Source organism: Oncorhynchus mykiss, chromosome 17, assembly GCF_013265735.2.
Source record: "Oncorhynchus mykiss isolate Arlee chromosome 17, USDA_OmykA_1.1, whole genome shotgun sequence".
NCBI lineage: Eukaryota > Metazoa > Chordata > Actinopteri > Salmoniformes > Salmonidae > Oncorhynchus > Oncorhynchus mykiss.
The window spans coordinates 63,820,082-63,843,065 of NC_048581.1; the positions used below are offsets into that span (position 1 = coordinate 63,820,082).

The following is a 22,984-nucleotide window of genomic DNA, read 5'->3' on the forward strand; positions in this document are numbered from 1 at the left end:
AAATGCCTACCAGCTCAGCTACACACATTAACTGTACTGGCTATACCCCATGTAAGTACCTATCCAGAAACTGTACAGAAGACAGTAAGAGACATTATAGTGAGCATCCGGTCTCCACCCTGCAGTCACCTGAGCCTGTTCTGTTGTCTATACGGTAACCTGGGAATAAACAGGGCCAATGTTTTTCTGTCAGGCATCCCTCTGGGACGCCCTCCCACAACAGGTGCAGGGTTCTGGAACAACAGCTCTCGGTTGCTAGGTGAGCTGGGCCATGTGAGGAGCTTGAAAATCCATTTTTTGGAAGCATTTACTACCCCTGCCCTCTCCAACTCTCTGTTTACTGCAAATATGAATCATTAAGGCTGTGAAAATGGGACCAGTTTTAGGCAGGAGGAGACACACCACACACTTTAAACTACTCAAGCATGGTAAATATCAATGAGAGAAAGTGTACCATTTTGTGGCAATCCAATAGATATAAAACCGGCAATTCAAAAGCTCTGAAAGCATTATACTGTGGAGAACTTGACAAAATGTACCTATAAAATCATGTGGCACTTTGAAATACAAGCATTTCCAAAAGGAAAGTAGGTTTGTTGGATTTCTCCTCAGATTTTACCATATATTAACATGTAATGTTTTCATGAGGGACTTGAAAGGGTAACCTTATTAAACCAATTACAACACACTAATGCCACACACACGCCTCGTCTCCAACCACCATATCAAATCTCCCCAGTTGACAAGGCACTCAGATTTAAACAAAAAAAAATAAAAAATGGGGTTCTGTTCTCTTCAGCAGAGGTGAGACAGAGGTGCTTATCAAACACAACAACAGCCAATGAATCACACAATAGATAAGAGTCACCAGAAGAATAGGCACACACAGAAACCTTTCAGTCTCAGCCCATAGCTGGCATCACCTCCACTAATCTTTATTTAATCTAATGCGGTGATAACAGAGACAATGATTACCATGACTAATTCATATGATCCTTAGATTAGTGTAATTGTTCAGCTGCGTCTTTTAAAACAATGGTGTGTGAAGAAACAGGGGGATTAAATGGCGGGCTGTAACTAACTCCTCCTGCTGAGACCCCTTTACAGATCTAAAATGGAAACGGGCATTTCTGTGCTGCTAGGTAACTGAAACGCATGGTCTCCTCTCCTAAGTGAAACAGAGTGGTAGAGAGTCCTCAGATGGGCAGTTTCTCCCTAAGGACGTGAAGGCATACAAGAGTTAAGATAACGCTGGGACGACAACACTACACGCTCCTGGCACTATCGACAGGGCTTACTCAACACAACACCAACCCACCAATCATACTGACAGTTTGCTGGAAGAATACACTTCATTTATTCAGTTGCAGCTAACCTGGTGTGACTACCATGTAAATAAGGTAGGAGTGATGGTATATAAAACATTTTTCTATATCCCATCCACTGATTCCAGTCACTAGTAGTGAAGGTGAAAGAGTGGCATAATTGTGATCCCACCCCGCCAAACACACTGTAGCATGGGCCAGGTGCAGTGGTGGAAAAAGTACCCAATTATCATACTTTAGTAAAAGTAAAGATACCTTAATAGAAAATGACTCAAGTAAAAGTGAATGTCACCCAGTCTATACTACTTGAGTAAAAGTCTAAAAGTATTTGTTTTTAAATATACTTAAGTATCAAAAGTAAATGTAATTGCTAAAATATACTTGTATCAAAAGTAGCCAGGGGAACGCTCCAACACTCAGACATCTTTACAAACTAATCATTTGTGTTTAGTGAGTCCGCCAGATCAGAGGCAGTAGGGAGGACCAGGGATGTTCTTTTGATAAGTGCATGAATTGTACAATTTTCCTGTCCTGCTAAGCATAAAAGTACTTTAGGGTGTCAGAGGAAAATGTATGGAGTAAAAATTACATTATTTTCTTTAGGAATGTAATGAAGCAAAAGTTGTCAAAAATATAAATGGTACAGATACCCCAAAACACTGAAGTAGTGCTTTACGCCACCTGCCAGGCGATGAACCTGGACCAGATGACAGGCTTACACGAAACAACACTGCTGCTTTTTAGAACTAGCCAGACCAGAGGTGAGTGGACTAAAATCGAGACTGTAGGAGCGTTATATGAACAACAGTATCTAATATCTCACCAAACACAATCCTATGATCTGCCAAATTCAAATTCAGTTGGTGTAATATTGGAGGCTTTCCATGAGGCATTCCTACGACATGCTTTGATTTTTTAAATTGATTAATACAACATCAAACACTGAAATATAAAGCTTTCAGCAGTTGTGTGCTATAGGCTACTGATAGAACTAACCACAACATAAAGAAGTGCTTGATTAGATCAAAGTAAAAGTCTGAAGCAGCAACAACCGCGTTGTACTGGGGCCTCCTTTCATATATGGGGCAGAGTGTGTGTAGAAATATGCTGCAGCGCACTATACTGTAGTGAGATTGGAGCTGAGGAGATGGTATATAAAGCATGTTAAAGGTAAGAGCTAAAAGTAGGTTGTTGTATGTGAGTATTCTCAGTCCATTTGTCCTGTACCAGACTGAGTCAGCCAGGCTTAATCATTCGCTCAGTCCTTCCCAATATGAGTGAAATTGATGGCTGCTCTGCTCTGTTATTTTTTCTCGCTTTCCATCATACTGCCATCTGGCAACGCCCACGGGCCCCTGTAGTTCCACACCACACACAAGCATGGGAACACAGACACACATACATACGCGAGCGCACACACAGCAATTACCTACCCACCCACATGGAGTAGGCAATTCAGCACCCACACACACACACACACACACACACACACACACACACACTCATAGAGCAGCCAATTGACCCCCCACACCCATACACAGTGGCTCTCAGCACAGTGGGAGAGTGTCAAATCCAACAGTCAGTCATGTTGAACAACAGGAGCTGTAGATTGCATCCAGGACATCCCCATCAACCCAGCCTAGTCTGGGATAGATCTGGAGAGGAGAGATTGACTGCTCTCTCAGAGGCTTTGTTTGAGCAAATATTAGAGCAAGGCAAAAGTTTATGATTTATGAATCACGCTAACACAGGCATACTGCATGTCTTGATCATATTACTACTGTGATTACCCAGCAGGTAGGCACACCCAGTAGATGAAGTTGAAATGAGCTAGCCCGCTCAACGCGGTACAGACCCTGATCTAAGTGAGATTGATGAGGATCACTCTGCTGAGTTGACATGGCTCACGCACACCATCATCCTCCACAGTTCAGCTCTCACACACCCACAGCAGTATGGACCATGTGAAAGAGTGGTCCTCAACCTGAACCTCAGTGACACCCACTCACTATTAGAACAACATATTATGTTCTCCCACACAATCAGAATGTGTCCAATGGAAGTGGCAGAAACACTCTTTACATTGGGCTCCCGAGTGGCGTGGCAGTCTAAGGCACTGCATCTCAGTGCTCACTACAGACCCTGGTTCGATTCCAGGCTGTATCACAACCGGCCGTGATTGGGAGTCCCATAGGGCAGCGCACAGTTGGCCCAGCGTCATCCGGGTTAGGGTTTGGCCGTCATTGTAAATTACTTGCCTAGTTAAATAAAGGTTAAATAAAAAATAAATACATTGATTTAGCATAATATAGAAGATACCCTTAAGTGTCTAATCCACTGAAGAGACCATAAGAGACTACCACTATAATTGATCACCATTGTAATCAGTGCCGGTGGCCCATTTAATTAGCTGCATAGACCTGGAGGGAATTCCAAAGTCAATATGATATCCTAAAACATAGGCAGCAGATCCTGAAAGGGGCATTCTATCTGTGAAATGAATTGGAGTGCAGACTGCGGGGTTAATTGAGGGTATCATATCTAGAGATGATAATATATAGAGATCGTTGCATTTCAAAATGTGGTGGTGGTGGATACGAGTCCCTCACTGTATTGCTGCAGAGAATATCTGAAGCCAAACAAAACTAAAAACACCCTCTACCTAGCTAGCTAACCTAAACCAGAAACACAGATCTACAAAAACGCATTGCTTGACAGTCAATATTATCATAGTGATTTGTAAAAAAGAAGGTCTGGTCTTGCCAAGATTTGAACCACACAAGAGGGTATGGTTTTAAACTGTATACGCTGTTTATTAAATGGAGATAACCCAATGGTCTAGTAAAAGTGACAATTATGTACTTGTAAGAGCAACCCTTTAAAAACTGAATCCATCTTTCTAGAAAGGAGCGAGAATCCAACCACATTTCATGATTTTATCCAACTAGAACAGCGGTTAACTTTAAAGAACATAGTATATGTCACATAGGGAGAGAGCAGGGCTTGGGTGAAATGAACTCATACAACTCCATAACCATCTGATAAAGCAGAGGGTAAAAACTCTGGTAATCACTCATATTAGCATATTTCCATTCCCTTCTCATTCTCCCCATCCACTCTTAGTTTGTCTACTTCGCTCACCTTCAGCAGAGAGAAACCAGATCGTCTTTGATATTTTCCTGATATGCATAATATTTGGAGCAGTGTGCACATCTTTCCTTCCTAAATCTGCTTTAAGTGGAAAAAGAAGACCCATTTGAGATTGAGGCTGAGATAGTAATTGCTTAGCATTAGAGTACCTCAGTATCTTCAAAAAATGGAACATTTTAAAAGTTCTTCCTTTGCACCAATCCTCACAGCCCGTCTCTACAGCGTATTCTTTGTTACACTTTTCAATTCCAGGTATTTTTTACCAGGGGGCATTATTAAGACAAGGCGGCGCACTCTCTTTCTCCCTCTCCATCTGTAGGCATACATAATTCAGCACTTCCTTCCATTATTCCTCCCAGAGATACTCTGCTGCTGACCAGCCAAATTACTATTGTTTTCCCCCTCTCAGACACACTCATCCCTGTAATGCTACAAGCTCTACAGGACCTCAGGCCAAGAGAGGCCCCAGGAAGGCAATACCAAAGATACCTGTAACTAACCAAAGATATATCGTCAGCATCTTTTCCAATGGGAGCAAATTAAGCATAACGGGCAGAAAAAGCAAGGTGGTGGGCAGAGCCAAGGACGACCTAGCGAGATCCTATTGCCATGTTTTGTCATATTTTCATTAGGGAACGCCTTCTCTGTGAAGTGCGCAGTAACTCAATTCGCCCTTGCACTCGGAACAACGCAATTTTTTGAAACTTTGGTTAAGTCTACAATTCTTAGTGCACCCTGTTCATAGCAGATTCTAGTTTGGGAACAGAAAACTGTATTGAGATTGAATGTTTAAATCGATACTGAAAATGTGCAGAATGTCAGCCAAGTTTCATCTAGCTCCATCATCTCCCACCATATTTGCTTCAGATTTATATATCCTGTGAGACATCTTGTTCCATCTGTGACAATACCACACTCTGGTGCACCATGATGGACCTGGCCTGTCTTCAAAGGACTCATATTGTAAGACCCTGATGTTAGCTCAACAAAAACAGAACGTGTCGTTGATCCAGACTTCCCCCTACACATACTTCCTTTTTACCCGTTCATAATCTTCCATTGATCCCTGCTGGATTGAGATGTATGGTTTTTACTCACTTTTCATTCTCTCCAACAGTGGGGAAGGGTAGGAAGTATGAACAGTTAACCGGCTGGCGCATGTTTAACGCAGTCCCACCTAATTGGTCTAGGGATTATTAAATCAACTAGTCATCACACTGCCTGTCCAGCTGAATGGGTTCCATCACTGTATAGGCCTTTAGCCAGGCTGTAACATGTCAGGGTCAATATATAGACCTGAGGGTAGGATGACATGAATGACTGATGATGTATACATCCATAGAATTTCCCATGGGACATTAGATATGAAAAGGAACTTTATGACCATGTGGCAAGAATGATGTCGTTGCATATTGTCATTGTTGTGTCTATGACCGGAATGAGGCTATTCACTATAAATACAGGAGATGAAAAATGTTGAACGTATGTGCAAGTGGTTTTCTATGTGAAATGTACGTTTGTTCGTTTATTTATTCGAATCCGCATTAGCTTTTGCAAAAGCAACAGCTACTCTTCCTGGGGTCCACAAAAAACATGGCAAGTACTAAAATCACTGATACACAAGGACAGTTACACAAATTCAAAATACAACAACAAAATTATACAAACAACGTAACTAAAAAAATGGTGTGTTACAGTGCGCTTGTGTGTTTCCCCTCACAGTCCCTGCCATTCCATGAGTTGTCGTTGAATCTGTTTTTAAAAGGTAATTTTTCTGTTTGCTTGAGTAATTAGAGATGGAAAGGGGTTCCATGCGATCATGGCTCTGTATAAAACTGCGTTGCTGTGAATTCATTTTGGACCCCTGGTGGCATGTGTTGTGGGGTATGTAATGTGTCTGAGCTGAATGTTATTTGATTATGCAGACAATCTGTAATTTGTCACAGTAATATTTCTCGTAAAAACTAGACGAGAAGCAGTTACTCTCTCGTCAACCCTCAACCAGGAAAGACCGGCATGCATGCTGTTGATGTTAGTTCTGTATGTGCAGTTAAGGACAAGGCGTGCTGCTCTGTACTGAACCAGCTGCAGCTTTGCTAGGTCTTTCTTTGCTGCACTTGACCATATTACCAGACAGTAATCAAAATGGGACAAGACCAGGCCTGAACAACTAGTACAGTTGTTTTTTGTGTTTTATAAGAAACGTACCCCATCTTCACAACAACTTTGTCAATATTTATTTTTTATTTTTTCCGTTATTTTACCAGGTAAGTTGACTGAGAACACGTTCTCATTTGCTGCAACGACCTGGGGAATAGCTACAGGGGAGAGGAGGGGGATGAATGAGCCAATTGTAAACTGGGGATTATTAGGTGACCGTGATGGTTTGAGGGCCAGATTTGGAATTTAGCCAGGACACCGGGGTTAACACCCCCTACTCTTACGATAAATGCCATGGGATCTTTAATGACCTCAGAGAGTCAGGACACCCGTTTAACGTCCCATCTGAAAGACAGCACCCTACACAGGGCAGTGTCCCCAATCACTGCCCTGGGGCATTGGGATATTTTTAGACCAGAGGAAAGAGTGCCTCCTACTGGCCCTCCAACACCACTTCTAGCAGCATCTGGTCTCCCATCCAGGGATTGACCAGGACCAACGCTGCTTAGCTTCAGAAGCAAGCCAGCAGTGGTATGCAGGGTGGTATGACTTTGTATGATAATATGACTTTACCATGATAATTGACCATCCAATGTTATACCTAGGAGTTCAGCTTGCTCAACTTACTCAATGGTCACACCATTTGTGTACAACTCTAATTGAGGTTTAGGTCTTAGAGAACATTTTGAGCCAAATACAATGCTTTTAGATGTATTTAAGGACAGTTTATATCTACGAAGTGAACTTTCTTAATATGTTATGAAACATCAAATCCAGAGAGAGGTCACTCACCAGTATAGTCATTGAGGCACTCGCAGGTGTAGCCTCCCTCTCTGCTGCGACACAGGCCGTGGGCTCCGCAGGGTTTGGAGTAGCACAGGTCGATCTCTGTCTCACAGTAGTCTCCTGTGAAGCCCGTGGGGCAGCGGCAGCGCAGCCCGGCGATGGGGTGGATGGGCCGGAACAGGATGGTGTCGGACGCCACAAAGGGTGCCAGGCTGTCGAACTTCAACACAGACACACACTTCATGTAGTTCTCACAGGGCTCTCGCAGGCAGATGTTGTCATCGAAGGGCAGCACCTGCTGGGAAGAGATATGGGCCAGCAGGCTGCGGTTCAGGTACAGCCTCTCTTGAAGCTCCTCAGACCCAAAGAACTCTGCCCCACCACTGGCCCCTGATGCCCCTCTGCCCACCCTGTCGCGCCCCCCTCCTCCCCCGGGCGGGTCCTCCCTGTGCGAGGGCACGGCAACAGACAGGCTGACGTTGAGGATGCGGGCGCTGACGTCCGTGTCATCCTGGATGTTGAACACCACCACGTCCTCGCAGTCAGCTGACAGCACACGGGCCACGCCCTCCAGGAACTGGGCCAATAGCAGGGACAGGAAGTGCTCCTGGGAAGTGTTGGCCAATCGCAGTGTGATGCTGTTGGAGAGCATCTCGTCTGTGATGATGGTGACCTGGAGCAGACACTGGGCCGACACAGAGTGGATCCCATCTGACAGGAGAGAAAGAGGAGAGGAGCACAGTATTAATAATAAGGAACCTGGATTTATATCACAAACAGTAGAGGTTTTTCTCTGGATATATAAGGGGCTTAGATGGTGGGAGTGGCAGGAGGCTTGGCAATCAATGCGACTGGGTTCAATCCGGGTAAGACATTTTAGAGGCCCCCCATCTTGGCAGCAGAGAGAATTTAGCAGTTTTCAAGATTGTTTCCTGCAATTCTACACATTTTTCTACACATTTTGCCATGGCTAATGCAATGCTCAAACATTTTGACAAAATCAACGAGGGTCCCAATTTTTCAATTCTCCCGAACTGTTTTAGCTTTTATTTTGGTGATTGTTATATTATTATATATTATTTTTAAAAAAATGGAAAGTACATAGAAGAGCTAATACACCTGGTTTATACTGAAAGCATTTTTCCATCCCCAAAATGTATAATAATAAACCATTTTTAAACTCAGTTTGGACCTTTTTTGCATGTATTCACAACACAGATATCCATCTCCCTGCATCCAAAGGGTTAATAAAATAAGGCTATTCAGTTGTCTGTATAATGAGCTATACACATCTAAAATGTCCTTTCCCCTTCACATACAAGGACAGCTCATCCTTCTCTAGCCTTTACTACTGTTGTTTGAAACGCCATCCTATCAATTCCTTCCCATGGCCTTGCATTACAAATACATCTCAGCCCACAATTATCCAATACCTTATATACGTCAAACCCTATTGAGTGATTCCTTTAGTAAGCTGATTTGCAGAACTCATTCCAGTTACTGTAAACCACATTGACAACACAGAGGAAAACATCTTAAAGAAAATATCATCTTGAGGACTGCACAGTGAGTGAAATAATGAAAAAAAAAACCCGGACAGGCTCATCATCAGAAATAACAAGAGACAAAAAGTGGAGTAACAAGTAAGCCATGTCGCTAACAAGCAGAAAAGACCCATCAATAGGAAGCCATTCCAATTTTAAAGGATCCTCTCATCAAGAGAACTTACACAACATCAGTGCTAGCATTGAAAAAAGACATGGGCTGAACCTGAACCATATCACAGGTGCTCCATTAAAAATAGATGCCTTCAGGTTGCAAATTTATTCAAAGAGCAGAAATACATAATGTATTCTGTTGTTCAGAACTCCTTGATAGTAGCGGTACGTGGATACAATCACCGGGAAAGCCACGGAAAGAAAGGCCATATTACAACCTGTGTTATGATAATTGCATTGTTTGTTCTATAACCTGTTAGTTCATATGCCTTGACATCACAAGTACAAATCCCTATCTCCATCTATGGCTAACTTAGGAAAGGGACGATTTTAGATAGCTAGCCATCGGAGGACAACGACACGAGACGCAACAATTAAAGTTTTCTGTCAATGACATTTGGCTTCTGATGTAATTGGTGTGAAGCCAAATCCAAAATGGGCTTCCCTTTTTTTTGGTGCGCCAGGACCCTTCACAGCTGAGCTTACTCAGTTTAGCTCAACGTTGATTGGCTATTATTTAATTTTTTTTAATTATCAAGTGAAGACAAATGATCGCTGGCTTCCCTTGCATTCAATGCTACGGGCAGCAACAATGTCATACTTTTTGTGACCAGAGATGAGATAGATGGGCTACACACACAGACAAAAGCGGGGCTGTTTCATTCGCTCGGATGCTTTCTCTGGTGAGATACATTCAGTCTCTTGCGAATTGAAGGACATTTATGAAACACAGAGAGATGAAGTTTTTCTCTTGGTCCATTTTTTTAGGGAAACCTGGCTTCCTTGGCATCTGTGAATACATGCCTCTGCTCCTGACAAGGCAACATGATCCCAGTTCAGGAATCATAAGTTAGACAATCACGGCCCTCTCCAACATCATCCAACCATCTCTTCTCACCAACTCAAATGGACTCTGTGGTTGAGGCATTTGTAAGGATTTGTAGGTATACAATACATTTATACAACATATTACTGGTGTTATTGATGTTCTCTGTTACAGTATCATCCAGTCTCCTGTCTCCGTCTGTCTGGATCTTTGTGAAAATCAATAGATAAAATTGTCCAAAAAAGATCTGAAACCAATCCTATTCTTGACTCTGTTATACATTTGATCTACAGCGTTGTGTGTTTAAGGTCAGCAGAGAGAGAGCGGGTTTATTTGTAGCAGTGTTTGCTAGTCTGTTGCCTGAAGGGCAAACATAAAACACGCCTAATCAAATCAAACCTGTCGTGAAAACAAGCCCCAGCCTCTTCCTCCTCTTCCCTTTCCACTGTAATCAATAGTCTCTTTGTCTGGGGGCTCTGGATGTGGGCCAGAGAACAGAACAGAACCCCTCAGCTGAGCTTTGGTGAAGGAGAGAACCCAACCAACCACACAAACAGGCAGCAACACTGTGGAAGCTACCGGATCCCAGGCTGGCACAGGACATGTTTAAACACCCAGCGCCAAAATGAGAGAGAAAGTGGGAAGAGAGTAGAGAAGCAGAGAGAAAGGAACACTGAGCAGCATGTCTTGACACTGCTTTAATCCTTCTGCTGCCACTCCCGCACTGGAACACTTCAGGCCCTGAGCAGAGTGAACAGAGCTGGAGGGAGGACTGGGAAGGGGCACTTCTCTCTCAGACACACATATCTGTGTTGTCTGTGCATACAGAAAGGTATTCACACAGAAACAAATTGGTGAGGAGAACGTGTCAGAGAGACATTAAAAATGGAAAACAGTCAGATGCTTTGGGAAAGAGGGGCAAAGCGAGATTCAATTTAACATTTAATCTAGGGAGATGAAAGTAGTGTCTCGGTGCCTTTCCCACACAGGCTTAGCTGTGTACATTGGCACGCCTTGTATCAATCATGAAATGGTAACTGCACAGTAAAAAAGTTGTCTAAGAAAGCTTATACCACATCCTATCCTTCAAGTCAACGTAGTGACGAGTGGCACCAGTGCCATCTTTATCATGACAGCACTGAGCTCATCACAATTCAGCAAACTCATCCTTAAACGTGGCAATTCACATCTTGCTTTCACTTTTTAATCGTTGTTGACATTTGCATGCTGAATCATATGTTACATGTCAGTCAGAAGACCTTCAGCAGCTTTGATAAGTTGCATAATTGAAAAATAATGTAATATTTTAATTATGTCACATAATTGGCCTATTTAAGTATATACAGTTGAAGTCGGACGTTTACATACACCTCAGCCAAATACATTTAAACACTTCCTGACATTTAATCCTAGTAAAAATTCCCTGTCTTAGGTCAGTTAGGATCACCACTTTATTTTAAGAATGTGATATGTCAGAAAAACAGTAGAGAGAATTATATATTTCAGCTTTTATTTCTCTCATCACATTCCCAGTGGGTCAGAAGTTTACATGCACTCAATTAGTATTTGGTAGCATTGCCTTTACATTGTTTAACTTGGGTCAAACGTTTTGGGTAGCCTTCCACAAGCTTCCCACAATAAGTTGGGTGAATTTTGGCCCATTCCTCCTGACAAAGCTGGTGTAACTGCGTCAGCCTCCTTGCTCGCACACGCTTCTTCAGTTCTGCCCACACATGTTCTATAGGATTGAGGTCAGGGCTTTGTGATGGCCACTCCAATACCTGGACTTTGTTGTCCTTAGGCCATTTTGCCACAACTTTGGAAGTATGCTTGGGGTCATTGTCCATTTGGAAGACCCATTTGCGACCAAGCTTTAACTTCCTGACTGATGTCTTGAGATGTTGCTTCAATATACATATAATTTTCCTCCCTCATGATGCCATCTATTTTGTGAAGTGCACCAGTCCCTCCTGCAGCAAAGAACCCCAACAATATGATGCTGCCACCCCCGTGATTCACGGTTGGGATGGTGTTCTTCCGCTTGCAAGCCTCCCCATTTTTCCTCCAAAATAATGATGGTCATTACGGCCAAACAGTTCTATTTTTGTGTCGTCAGACCAGAGGACATTTTTCCAAAAAGTACGATCTTTGTCCCCATGTGCAATTGCAAACCATAGTCTGGCTTTTTTATGGAGGTTTTGGAGCAGTGGCTTCTTCCTTGCTGAGCGGCCTATCAGGTTATGTCGATATAGGACTCGTTTTACTGTGGATATAGATACTTTTGTACCCGTTTCCTCCAGCATCTCCACAAGGTCCTTTGCTGTTGTTCTGGGATTGATTTACACTTTTCACACCAAAGTACGTTCATTTCTAGGAGACCGAACGCGTCTCCTTCCTGAGCGGTATGGCGGCTGCGTGGTCCCATGGTGTTTATACTTGCGTACTACTGTTTGTACAGATGAACGTGGTACTTTCAGGCATTTGGAAATTGCTCCCAATGATGAACCAGACTTGTGGAGGTGTACAATTTTTTTCTGAGGTCTTGGCTGATTTTCCCATGATGTCAAGCAAAGAGGCACTGAGTTTGAAGGTAGGCCTTGAAAAACATCCACAGGTACACCTCCAATTGACTCAAATTATGTCAATTAGCCTATCAGAAGCTTCTAATGCCATGACATAATTTTCTGGAATTTTCCAAGGCACAGTCAACTTAGTGTATGTAAATGTCTGACCCACTGGAATTGTGATAGTGAATTATAAGTGAAATAATCTGTCTGTAAAAAACAGTTGGAAAAATTACAGTTGGAAATTTGTGGAGTGGTTGAAAAACGAGTTTTAAATGACTCCAACCTAAGTGTATGTAAACTTTCGACTTCAACTATGCCTAGTTGCCTATAAATACTCCTTCAGAATTCACCACGATAATATAAAGCAAGATAATAGCGTATCACTTATTTTCAAGCCTGGCATTTTAGGATTCCTTTTTTCTTTGCCCATCATCACAGGCAGTCATGTAGCCACTGATCCCCAAATGGAGCAAGAGCCAGAAAATAGGACAACAAAACACATGGAATTGAGAAGCTTAAAGTTTAGGCTACGTATCAGGAGAGCAGACATTCCCTTAATTATGTTCTCTGCCATGTGGCATTCTTGGATGAAGGCTTGGGCAGAGGTCCATGACAGACAAAGAGACTTGGAAACAGTATGCGAGGAGAATCTGCTCTTTAATAGAAACCAGACAGTCTTTAAAAAAAAGGTGCCTCTGTAGAGAAGGAAGCTCTGCTTTAGGAATGGGGCTTGTTGCTGGGAAAAGGGGGTGGGGGGGGACAGAAGGGATGGTGAAGGGACAAGGTGCCAGCTCTGGAGTGTGACAGCCCTGCCAGCCCTATGGCTGACCCCCCCATGGCCTCTGTGTGCCAGGAATGCTCTCAGCAGAGAAGTGGCGCCAGGGAGAGATTAAACACACACTGAGCCTGTATGAGCGCCAGGCCACCACTGTGTGTGTGTGTGTGTGTGTGTGTGTGTGTGTGTGTGTGTGTGTGTGTGTGTATATATATATATATATTTATGACAAGATTAAGACAAAGCGTCATCGGTAACACAGCCCGCCAGACTCTAAATACAGTATAGTAAACTCTTCAGGGATCAAGCTATTCAGATAATGTTGCTGTAAATCTAGATCCCATTTATCATTTGATTATGTCAGAGTGTGAAATCCTTTTCTAATACTGTCCCTATTCAGTTCGGATCCCAAACTAGTATACATAACATACACATGACTTTATGTTATTGTTACCACACACCCTGACCTATATCAACCCTGGGAGAAGCTCTAAATCTGATAGCCTGAGGGTGGGACAATAGAGGACCTCTCCACTTTGTGGGAGATGTAGGCCATACACGCCCAAAAATGCTAACCTCCAGTGTTATTGTAATTGTGAGAGGTTAGCATGTCTTGGGGGTATTAATTGTGAGAGGTTAGCATGTCTTGGGGGTATTAATTGTGAGAGGTTAGCATGTCTTGGGGGTATTAATTGTGAGAGGTTAGCATGTCTTGGGGGTATTAATTGTGAGAGGTTAGCATGTCTTGGGGGTATTAATTGTGAGAGGTTAGCATGTCTTGGGGGTATTAATTGTGAGAGGTTAGCATGTCTTGGGGGTATTAATTGTGAGAGGTTAGCATGTCTTGGGGGTATTAATTGTGAGAGGTTAGCATGTCTTGGGGGTATGATATTTGTGTGTCCAATTTACTCACTCATCATAACTTATAATTCATTCAGGATTATCTGTAATCATGATAGCATCCACATTGTGTGTTTAGAAACATATTCTATTCTTATTTTCAATAAAAATGACTCCAAAATGACACAATACATTATTTAACAGTAATTTCTATTGGGCACAACAGAGTGCTGGAGTACAGAGTCAAAAACTAAAATTGTTCACCGTCCCAATACTTTTGGAGTGCACTGTACATCTGTTTTAACTTCTGTTGGAATATGTCATGTATAAAAAGAGACTGCTCTGTAGAAAACATCCAGTCCCAAATCTAAATCTCTAGTCATTATTTTATACTGCTTGCTACTGCAAACGTACAGTGTGTGTGTGTGTGTGTGTGTGTGTGGGCTTACACATACAGCAGAGAAAGTTCTCAGGCTGGGGCCTTTGGGAGGCAGATAGACAACTTTCATTGTCTAAAATATTAATAGAATCCTGTTTCCAACCATCCGGTAAATGTTTAATGGCACAGATTCAGCTCCCTTTGGTGCATTACTAAAGAAATGTCACCTCAACACAATGAAAAGGCTAGAAAGGATTGGATGACTTCCACCATCTATAGCCAACACTGTGATAAAATTACAGTTTGGGTCAGTTGAACCTAGCCAGGCTGCCAGCCTGTTAGGCAGCAAGTAGGCAGTCACCAAACAAGCCTGGCTCGCATGACAATTCAAAAAAAGTATATTGAAAATGTGCAAAGAATTGAAATGATTTGTAGAATTTGATTGAGGTGATGCTCAATGTAGCTACAAATGTTGACAGTTGAAGTTTCCTGGGTGAAGTTGAGTTACAGTAAGGGGCAGAAGCAGAGAGAGGGAGAGATACATACCAGAGAAAACTGAAGAGAGACAAGAGGGAGCGCTTGAGATACATACCAGAGAAAACTGAAGAGAGAAAAAAGGGAGCGATAGGGACAAGAGGAGAGGTAGAGACTGAGAAAGAGAGATGGAGAAGAGAGGACTAGAGAGGGAGACAACAGAGAAGCTCTTGAAGGAGTGTGACCGGCCTAATTCGAGCACAGTGCTCTATGTCACCGGTGCCCAAAAAATGCCAGCCGAGTCACAGTTGATCAGGATCATGTGGGCAGTCACCCCAACACTGAGGACAGAGATGTCCCCTATGGCGCGTCCATCCCTCCGCCCTATCCATTTCTTTCTAAAAACCCCAGACACATTGGGATAAATGTTTACGTATATGTACATTATATGTCAGTCCAAAGATGGAAACAAGACAGCAACTGTTGTTAGCCTCCAGCTACTGTAGGGGTCATACACTTAGCATAAAAGACAACCATATCAGTACCATTCATCTTCATTGCTATAAATCTTATATTAATAGCACCTTTTAACCTGGTCTCAAAGCAGTTATACATCACACTGCTGTCATCACATACAGTAGGAATGTGCAAGTGTAAGCCAGGCATTACATTGCATGTGCTGATCTAGGGCAGAGTGGGGGCTGTGTCAAGCAGCAGATGTGTGTTCCAGTAGACGAGTGCCATGGCAGAGCAGAAGGTACCTCAGGGTTAGTGGGTAATGAGGTTGAGCAGAGCCACTTCCCAGAATCTTGGTTATTTCAACACCAGCAGATAGAGTATGTGCAGCACGTTCAGTGCCAACTGACTACATCAAAGCCACGGTCCCATTTCCAAGTTCAATAGAGAGCAAGGTCATAAATTAGTAATCTGCTCTGAGAGAAAAAAGGCTACAGATATCTTCGCACCCTCTAAAATTGCAATCGCCAAGCTGTTCAATAAGCTATTGCATTTCTGTTACGGTTGCTAGTTTATATCAACGTAGGAACATCAAAATTCCCAGATTGAACTTATTGCACAGTTTGAATAAGGGGCGTGCCGTGTGAAATCTTGCACAGATCATCATTTCAGAGGCAATTTGTGTAACCCTCATTTCTGACGCTTCGTGTTTACCAAGTGCTGACCAACCATTAAACAACAAAGTCTGAAATATCTTTGTACACACAATTATCTTGACAACAGACCAGACTGTGTGTGACCTTGGGATCACATAGTTTCATTGGGGGAGACACCTGGATCTACACCATTCAATCTAATTAATATGAAGTGGGTAGGGCTGGCACAACTAACGTATAACTGTGTAGCTGACATGTATGGATAATATATATGTTTTTCTTTTTTGGAAACAACAGCTATTGAAGACGGGACAGCCAGGCATTCGTGTGCAATTTGACATGTAAACTCATGAGTATCACCCTCATGCTCTTAAGGAAATCACGAATGTCATGGATATATTGGAACTAGTGGATATATAGAGAGACTTAAATATCCTGACCTAGTGAGTTATACATGGCGGAGGCTCAATCAAGCTAGTCGTCTTGTGTTCTTTCTTATGTCATTCTCGTTGGCACCAAAAGTATATATTTTTTAAGTGTTGATAAGGGATAGAATGCAGTCGGACCATCAGATAATAATTGGCATATACATTGCTCTTACTGAATTTCCACGTGGCGAGTATACTGAACATTTAATCAAAGCCTATGGGATGATAAAAACAAGTTACCTAGGACAGAGGAATTTATAACTGAACTTTTTCTGACATAACATGGGTACAGAAAATCCCCTTATTGTATATATTCAGTACTCATTCAGTACTCATCTCTAAAACAAAAACAATTTCAGTCAAGAGTCCATACTAACAAAGGAAATAGAAGGTCTAACAGAACAGATAGATAGCAATACAAATTGTACCATATAGGCTCAGAATAAGTTAGAGGAAAAACAAATAGAAATGAAGGAACCTATTCAAGAAAGATCAAGTGTAATATATTATAAAAATAAACCAAACTGGATGGAATATTGGGAAAAATGCACCCAAATATTTTCAAATCTTCAACATGACAGAGTCACCCATGATTCACCAAATTATATGTTGAAAGAGGAAGTACTTTAAGCATATGTTTTTGTTTCAGTCTCCTCCAACTCCTCTAACAAAAGCTAATTGTATGAATTTATTTTCAATTAATAATGTCAAATTAACAGCCGTACAGAAAGACTCATGTGAAGGTGAAATTACAGAGGAGGAACTTCCTGATGCAATAAAATCCTTTAAGTCCTGGAAAACTCGAGGGCTGGATGGCATAACAGATGAGGTATACCAAACCTTTTCTGATATACTCAGAGGGTTAGGGTTAGGGTTAGGGTTAGGGTTAAGCACTCCTATGTAAATAGTAGATTATCAGACGCTCAACAAGGTGACCTGATTTCATTATTACTGAAACAGAATACAAGTGGGAAATATAAAGATCCAGTCCATTAAAAAAATTGGAGGCCCCTTACACATGTGTTGTGAGGCAAAAATTCTAGCAAAATGTATAGCGCGTAGAATTCAAAATGTATTGTCAGACATTATTCATTCTAAATTAGAAAGATTTCTTACATGGACGATTCATTGGAGATAATATAAGTCAAGTACTGGAAACAATAGAACAATATGAAAATTCTGGGAAACCAGGACTGTTATTCATAGCAGACCTTGAAAACGCTTTTGATAAAGTACAACTGGAGTTTATATATAACTGCCTGGAACATTTCAATGGAAATGTGGAAGACCCATTTGCGAACAAGCTTCAACTTCCTGACTGATGTGAGATGTTGCTTCAATATATCCACATAATTTTCCCTTCTCATGATGCCATCTATTTTGTGAAGTTCACCAGTCCCTCCTGCAGCAAAGCCCCCCCACAACATGATGCTGCCACCCCCATGCTTCACGGTTGGAATGGTGTTCTTCGGCTTGCAAGCCTCCCCATTTTTCCTCTAAACATAACGATGGTCATTATGGCCAAACAGTTATATTTTTGTGTCATCAGACCAGAGGACATTTCTCCAAAAAGTACAATCTTTGTCCCCATGTGCAATTGCAAACTGTAGTCTGGCTTTTGAATGGCGGTTTTGGAGCAGTGACTTCTTCCTTGCTGAGCGGCCTATCAGGTTATGTCAATTTTGGACTCGTTTTACTGTGAATATAGATACCTTTCTACCTCTTTCCTCCAGCATCTTCACAAGGTCCTTTGCTGTTGTTCTGGGATTGATTTGAACTTTTCGCACCAAAGTACGCTCATCTCTAGGAGACAGAACGCGTCTCCTTCCTGAGCGGTATGACGGCTGCATGGTCCCATGGTGTTTATACTTGCGTACTATTGTTTGTACAGATGATCGTGGTACCTTCAGGCATTTGGACATTTCTCCCAAGGATGAACCAGACTTGTGGAGGTCTAAAATTGTTTTTCTTGGCGGATTTCTTTTGATTTTCCCATGATGTCAAGCAAAGAGGTACTGAGTTTGAAGGTAGGCCTTGAAATACATCCACAGGTACACCTCCAATTGACTCAAATTATGTCAATTAGCCTATCAGAATCATTTTCTGGAATTTTCCAAGCTGTTTAACGGCACAGTCAACTTAGTGTATGTAAACTTCTGACCCACTGGAATTGTGATACAGTGAATTTACAAGTGAAATAATCTGTCTGTAAACAATTGTTGGAAAAATGACTTGCACAGAGTAGATGTCCTAACCGACTAGCCAAACTATAGTTTGTTAACAAGAAATGTGTGGAGCGGTTGAAAAATGAGTTTTAATGACTCCAACCTAAGTGTATGTAAACTTCCAAATTTAACTGTAGGACTGGTGGTTGTCACACACACAGCCAACAAAAACATATGGAAATGTCTGCTCTACCCAAAATTACAACCAACTAATTGGAACATCACCGCAAGAATGGAAAGTGTAAGGGGGAAAAAGTAAGGAACTTGTCTGTCGGCCCTGCATTAAAGACCATAATTGGTTAAAGAAAATTGTGATAAATAAAAAGTATACCCGTTTCATTTAAGGACCAAAAAATGTACAGCCGTGCCATTTAGATGACAAAATAGTTGGGAAGATATTTTACGTACCGATTCCATGGCACATGGTTTATAACCTGATATGCAAAATGACGCCGGATTCAAAACTTAGAATTAAAAAATTTAAATTATACAAAATTCTTGCAACCAATATAAAGTTATTTACTTTTCGCTGTAAATATATACGACGTCGCTAATGCTGTGGGTGATTCGCTGATCCACCTCTACGCAGACGACACCATTCTGTATACATCTGGGCCTTCTTTGGACACTGTTAACCAACCTCCAAACGAGCTTCAATGCCATACAACCATGGCCTCCAACTGCTCTTAAATGCTAGTAAAACCAAATGCATGCTTTTCAACCGTTCGCTGCCCACACCTGCCCGACCAACTAGCATCACTACTCTGGACGGTTCTGACCTAGAATATGTGGACAACTACAAATACCTAGGTGTCTGGCTAGACTGTAAACTTACCTTCCAGACTCATATTAAACATCTCCAATCCAAAATCAAATCTAGAATCGGCTTTCTATTTCGCAACAAAGCCTCCTTCACTTCACTCGCCAAATTTACCCTAGTAAAACTGACTATCCTACCGATCCTCGACTTTGGCGATGTCATCTACAAAATAGCTTCCAATACTCTACTCAGCAAACTGGATACAGTCTATTACAGTGACATCCGTTTTGTTACCAAAGCCCCTTACACCACCCACCACTGCGACATGTATGCTCTTGTCGGCTGGACCTCGCTATAGATTCGTCGCCACACCCACTGGCTCCAGGTCATCCACAAGTCTATGCTAGGTAAAGCTCCATCTTATCTCAGCTCACTGGTCACGATAACAACACCAACCCCGTAGCACGTGCTCCAGCAAGTATATCTCACTGGTCATCCCCAAAGCCAACACCTCCTTTGGCCGCCTTTCCTTCCAGTTCTCTGCTGCCAGTGACTGGAACGAATTGCAAAAATCGCTGAAGCTGGAGACTTATATTTCCCTCACTAACTTTAAACATCAGCTATCTGAGCAGCTAACCGATCGCTGCAGCTGTACATAGTCCATCTGTAAATAGCCCACCCAATCTACCTACCTCATCCCCATATTGTTTTCATTATCTTTTCTGCTCTTTTGCACACCAGTATCTCTACTTGCACATCATCATCTGCTCATCTATCACTCCAGTGTTAATCTGCTAAATTGTAATTACTCGACTACTATGGACTATTTATTGCCTACCTCCTCACGCCATTTGCACACACTGTATATACTCTTTTTTTTCTATTGTGTTATTGACTGTATGCTTGTTTATTCCATGTGTAACTCTGTGTTGTTGTTTGTGTCGCACTGCTTTTCTTTATCTTGGCCAGGTCGCAGTTGTAAATGAGAACTTGTTCTCAACTAGCTTACCTGGTTAAATAAAGATGAAATAAAAATAAATACATTTAAAATGTATATGGTGGATACAACCTTCCCAGCTCTGCAGATTTTGCTGCGAAGAGACAGAATCATTAGATAATTTGTTTGGTACTGTCCATATGTAGCTTGTTTTTGGTCACAGCTCCAGGAACCCTGCAGATAGCACTACTGGGTGATCTGAAAAGTCATAGTAAAATCGATCAATAATAATAATAATAATAATAATACAAAATAAATACTTTAAAAATAAATATATTTTCAATTTACTATCTGTAGAAACAATGAGAGTAGAAAAGTACAGAACTTTAGTGAAACATCACAGCACAGTTTTAAAAATATATGGCAAATGGAAATCCAACATGGATGGTGTTAGGAGATAGATGGGAGGGGTTGAATGGAGCTGAAAGTTGGGACTAATAACAACAAGATAACTAATGTAAAACATACTGTGCCGTAAAACGTATATAGGTTCAGAACTTTAGTGAAAGAGCACAGTTTGAAAAGACATGGCAAAAAGAACCGGATGGACATCAGAAATAGATGGGAGAGGTTGAGGGTAGAGGATGGACATCAGAAATAGATGGGAGAGGTTGAGGGTAGAGGATGGACATCAGAAATAGATGGGAGAGGTTGAGGGTAGAGGATGGCCATCAGAAATAGATGGGAGAGGTTGAGGATGGACATCAGAAATAGATGGGAGAGGTTGAGGGTAGAGGATGGACATCAGAAATAGATGGGAGAGGTTGAGGGTAGAGGATGGCCATCAGAAATAGATGGGAGAGGTTGAGGGTAGAGGATGGACATCAGAAATAGATGGGAGAGGTTGAGGGTAGAGGATGGACATCAGAAATAGATGGGAGAGGTTGAGGGTAGAGGATGGACATCAGAAATAGATGGGAGAGGTTGAGGGTAGAGGATGGACATCAGAAATAGATGGGAGAGGTTGAGGGTAGAGGATGGACATCAGAAATAGATGGGAGAGGTTGGACATCAGAAATAGAGGGGAGAGTTTTTTATTTATTTTACCTTTTACCTTTATTTAACTAGGCAGTTAAGAACAAATTCTTATTTTCAATGACGGCCTAGGAACAGTGGGTTAACTGCCCGTTCAGGGGCAGAACGACAGATTTGTACCTTGTCAGCTCGGGGGTTTGAACTTGCAACCTTCCGGTTACTAGTCCAATGCTCTAACCACTAGGCTACATCGTTAGAGGATGGACATCAGAAATAGATGGGAGAGGTTGAGATTAGAGGAAGGACAGGAGTAAAAACAAACTAAATAGAACTATTGTAAAACAGACTGTCTATAAAATGTATATAATATGTATAAGCTGGAAATACAGGCCTAAGCGTTGTTGTTCACTAGTTTACTCCAATTAGGGGAGGGGTGGTAGGGTTGGAGGGAAATAAAGGAATTTTTTATGTACAAAAACAATACTAAATCATGGGTACACTCACAATGGCTGCATGGTAATGCAATAATTTCCATGGTAACGTAAAATGTTCATTAAAATGTCAACTGATTGTTGTAACGTCAGTTGAGTTGAATCACCAAATCACAGCACATATTTAAGTGATAATGCCCGATAAACTGGTGTTTGGAGGATATATTGGCAGGGGTGTTAGGCCTGAGACGAAGTCTGAGACAAAACCGTGCCAATATATCCTCCAAACGACGGCATTATAACTTTTATACAATGGGTTACCAACATATTCAAATAATGATTTACATATTTTCATTAAAAAATGTATTTGGATTAATTTATTTATTTATTCCGACTCCAGACCCCTACACATTCATTACTATGGTACAGCTGGGGGTGGATTTTGAATATTGAAACGTTGCAAATGTCAAAGAGATAGACAGCAAGGTGTATACAAATATCTGCTGTTGAAAACTAAATGTTAGTCTAAAACAAATGTGAAATAATGTCTAGATGCTTTTTATAATGGTGATCAGGTTTATAATTAGCATGGGTGGGCTGATGGAACAGAGTAAATAGTCATTTTAACATCATAGATTTAGCCGGCGGTAAATTGTGGAATAGACACCGGCGGGAATGCGCTTTTAACAAAATCAACAAAATTCAGGATTAAACCCACCCGTTGTATAATGACAGATACACTTCCTGCTTTTACTTGCTACTTCCTGCTCCTCGCAATGGCAGTCAGTCTACCCAATATGCCATTATTATTAACTTGAATGGGGATGCCCGTTCTATTCATTCTACTTCTATGCAGTCAGAAGCAGAGGAGAGTCAAAACAAAATGTTACTTTTTTGATATTGAAACTTTTATTAAAGGTGACGCAGTCATTTGGCTGTCCAATAACGTCATCCAAAATTCAATGACAGTCACAGCCCTAGACATAGCTGACCTAGGACCACTGTGGTAATACATTCATTATAGAGGGACTTTTGCACTTGGATGACCCTGGATAA

At 41.7% G+C, this 22,984-nt stretch overlaps 1 protein-coding gene across 5 annotated transcripts in view; it reads right to left on the bottom strand.

Moving 5' to 3' along the window:
• Nucleotides 1-22,984, bottom strand: part of celsr2 (cadherin, EGF LAG seven-pass G-type receptor 2) — an 80,503-nt gene that overhangs the window by 39,452 nt on the left and 18,067 nt on the right. For all 5 annotated transcript variants that reach the window (XM_021569341.2, XM_021569344.2, XM_021569342.2 and 2 more), the window contains exon 2: nucleotides 7,428-8,132. In XM_021569341.2, coding sequence (XP_021425016.2) covers nucleotides 7,428-8,132 — 705 coding nt within the window. The remainder of the gene's footprint in view (nucleotides 1-7,427; nucleotides 8,133-22,984) is intronic.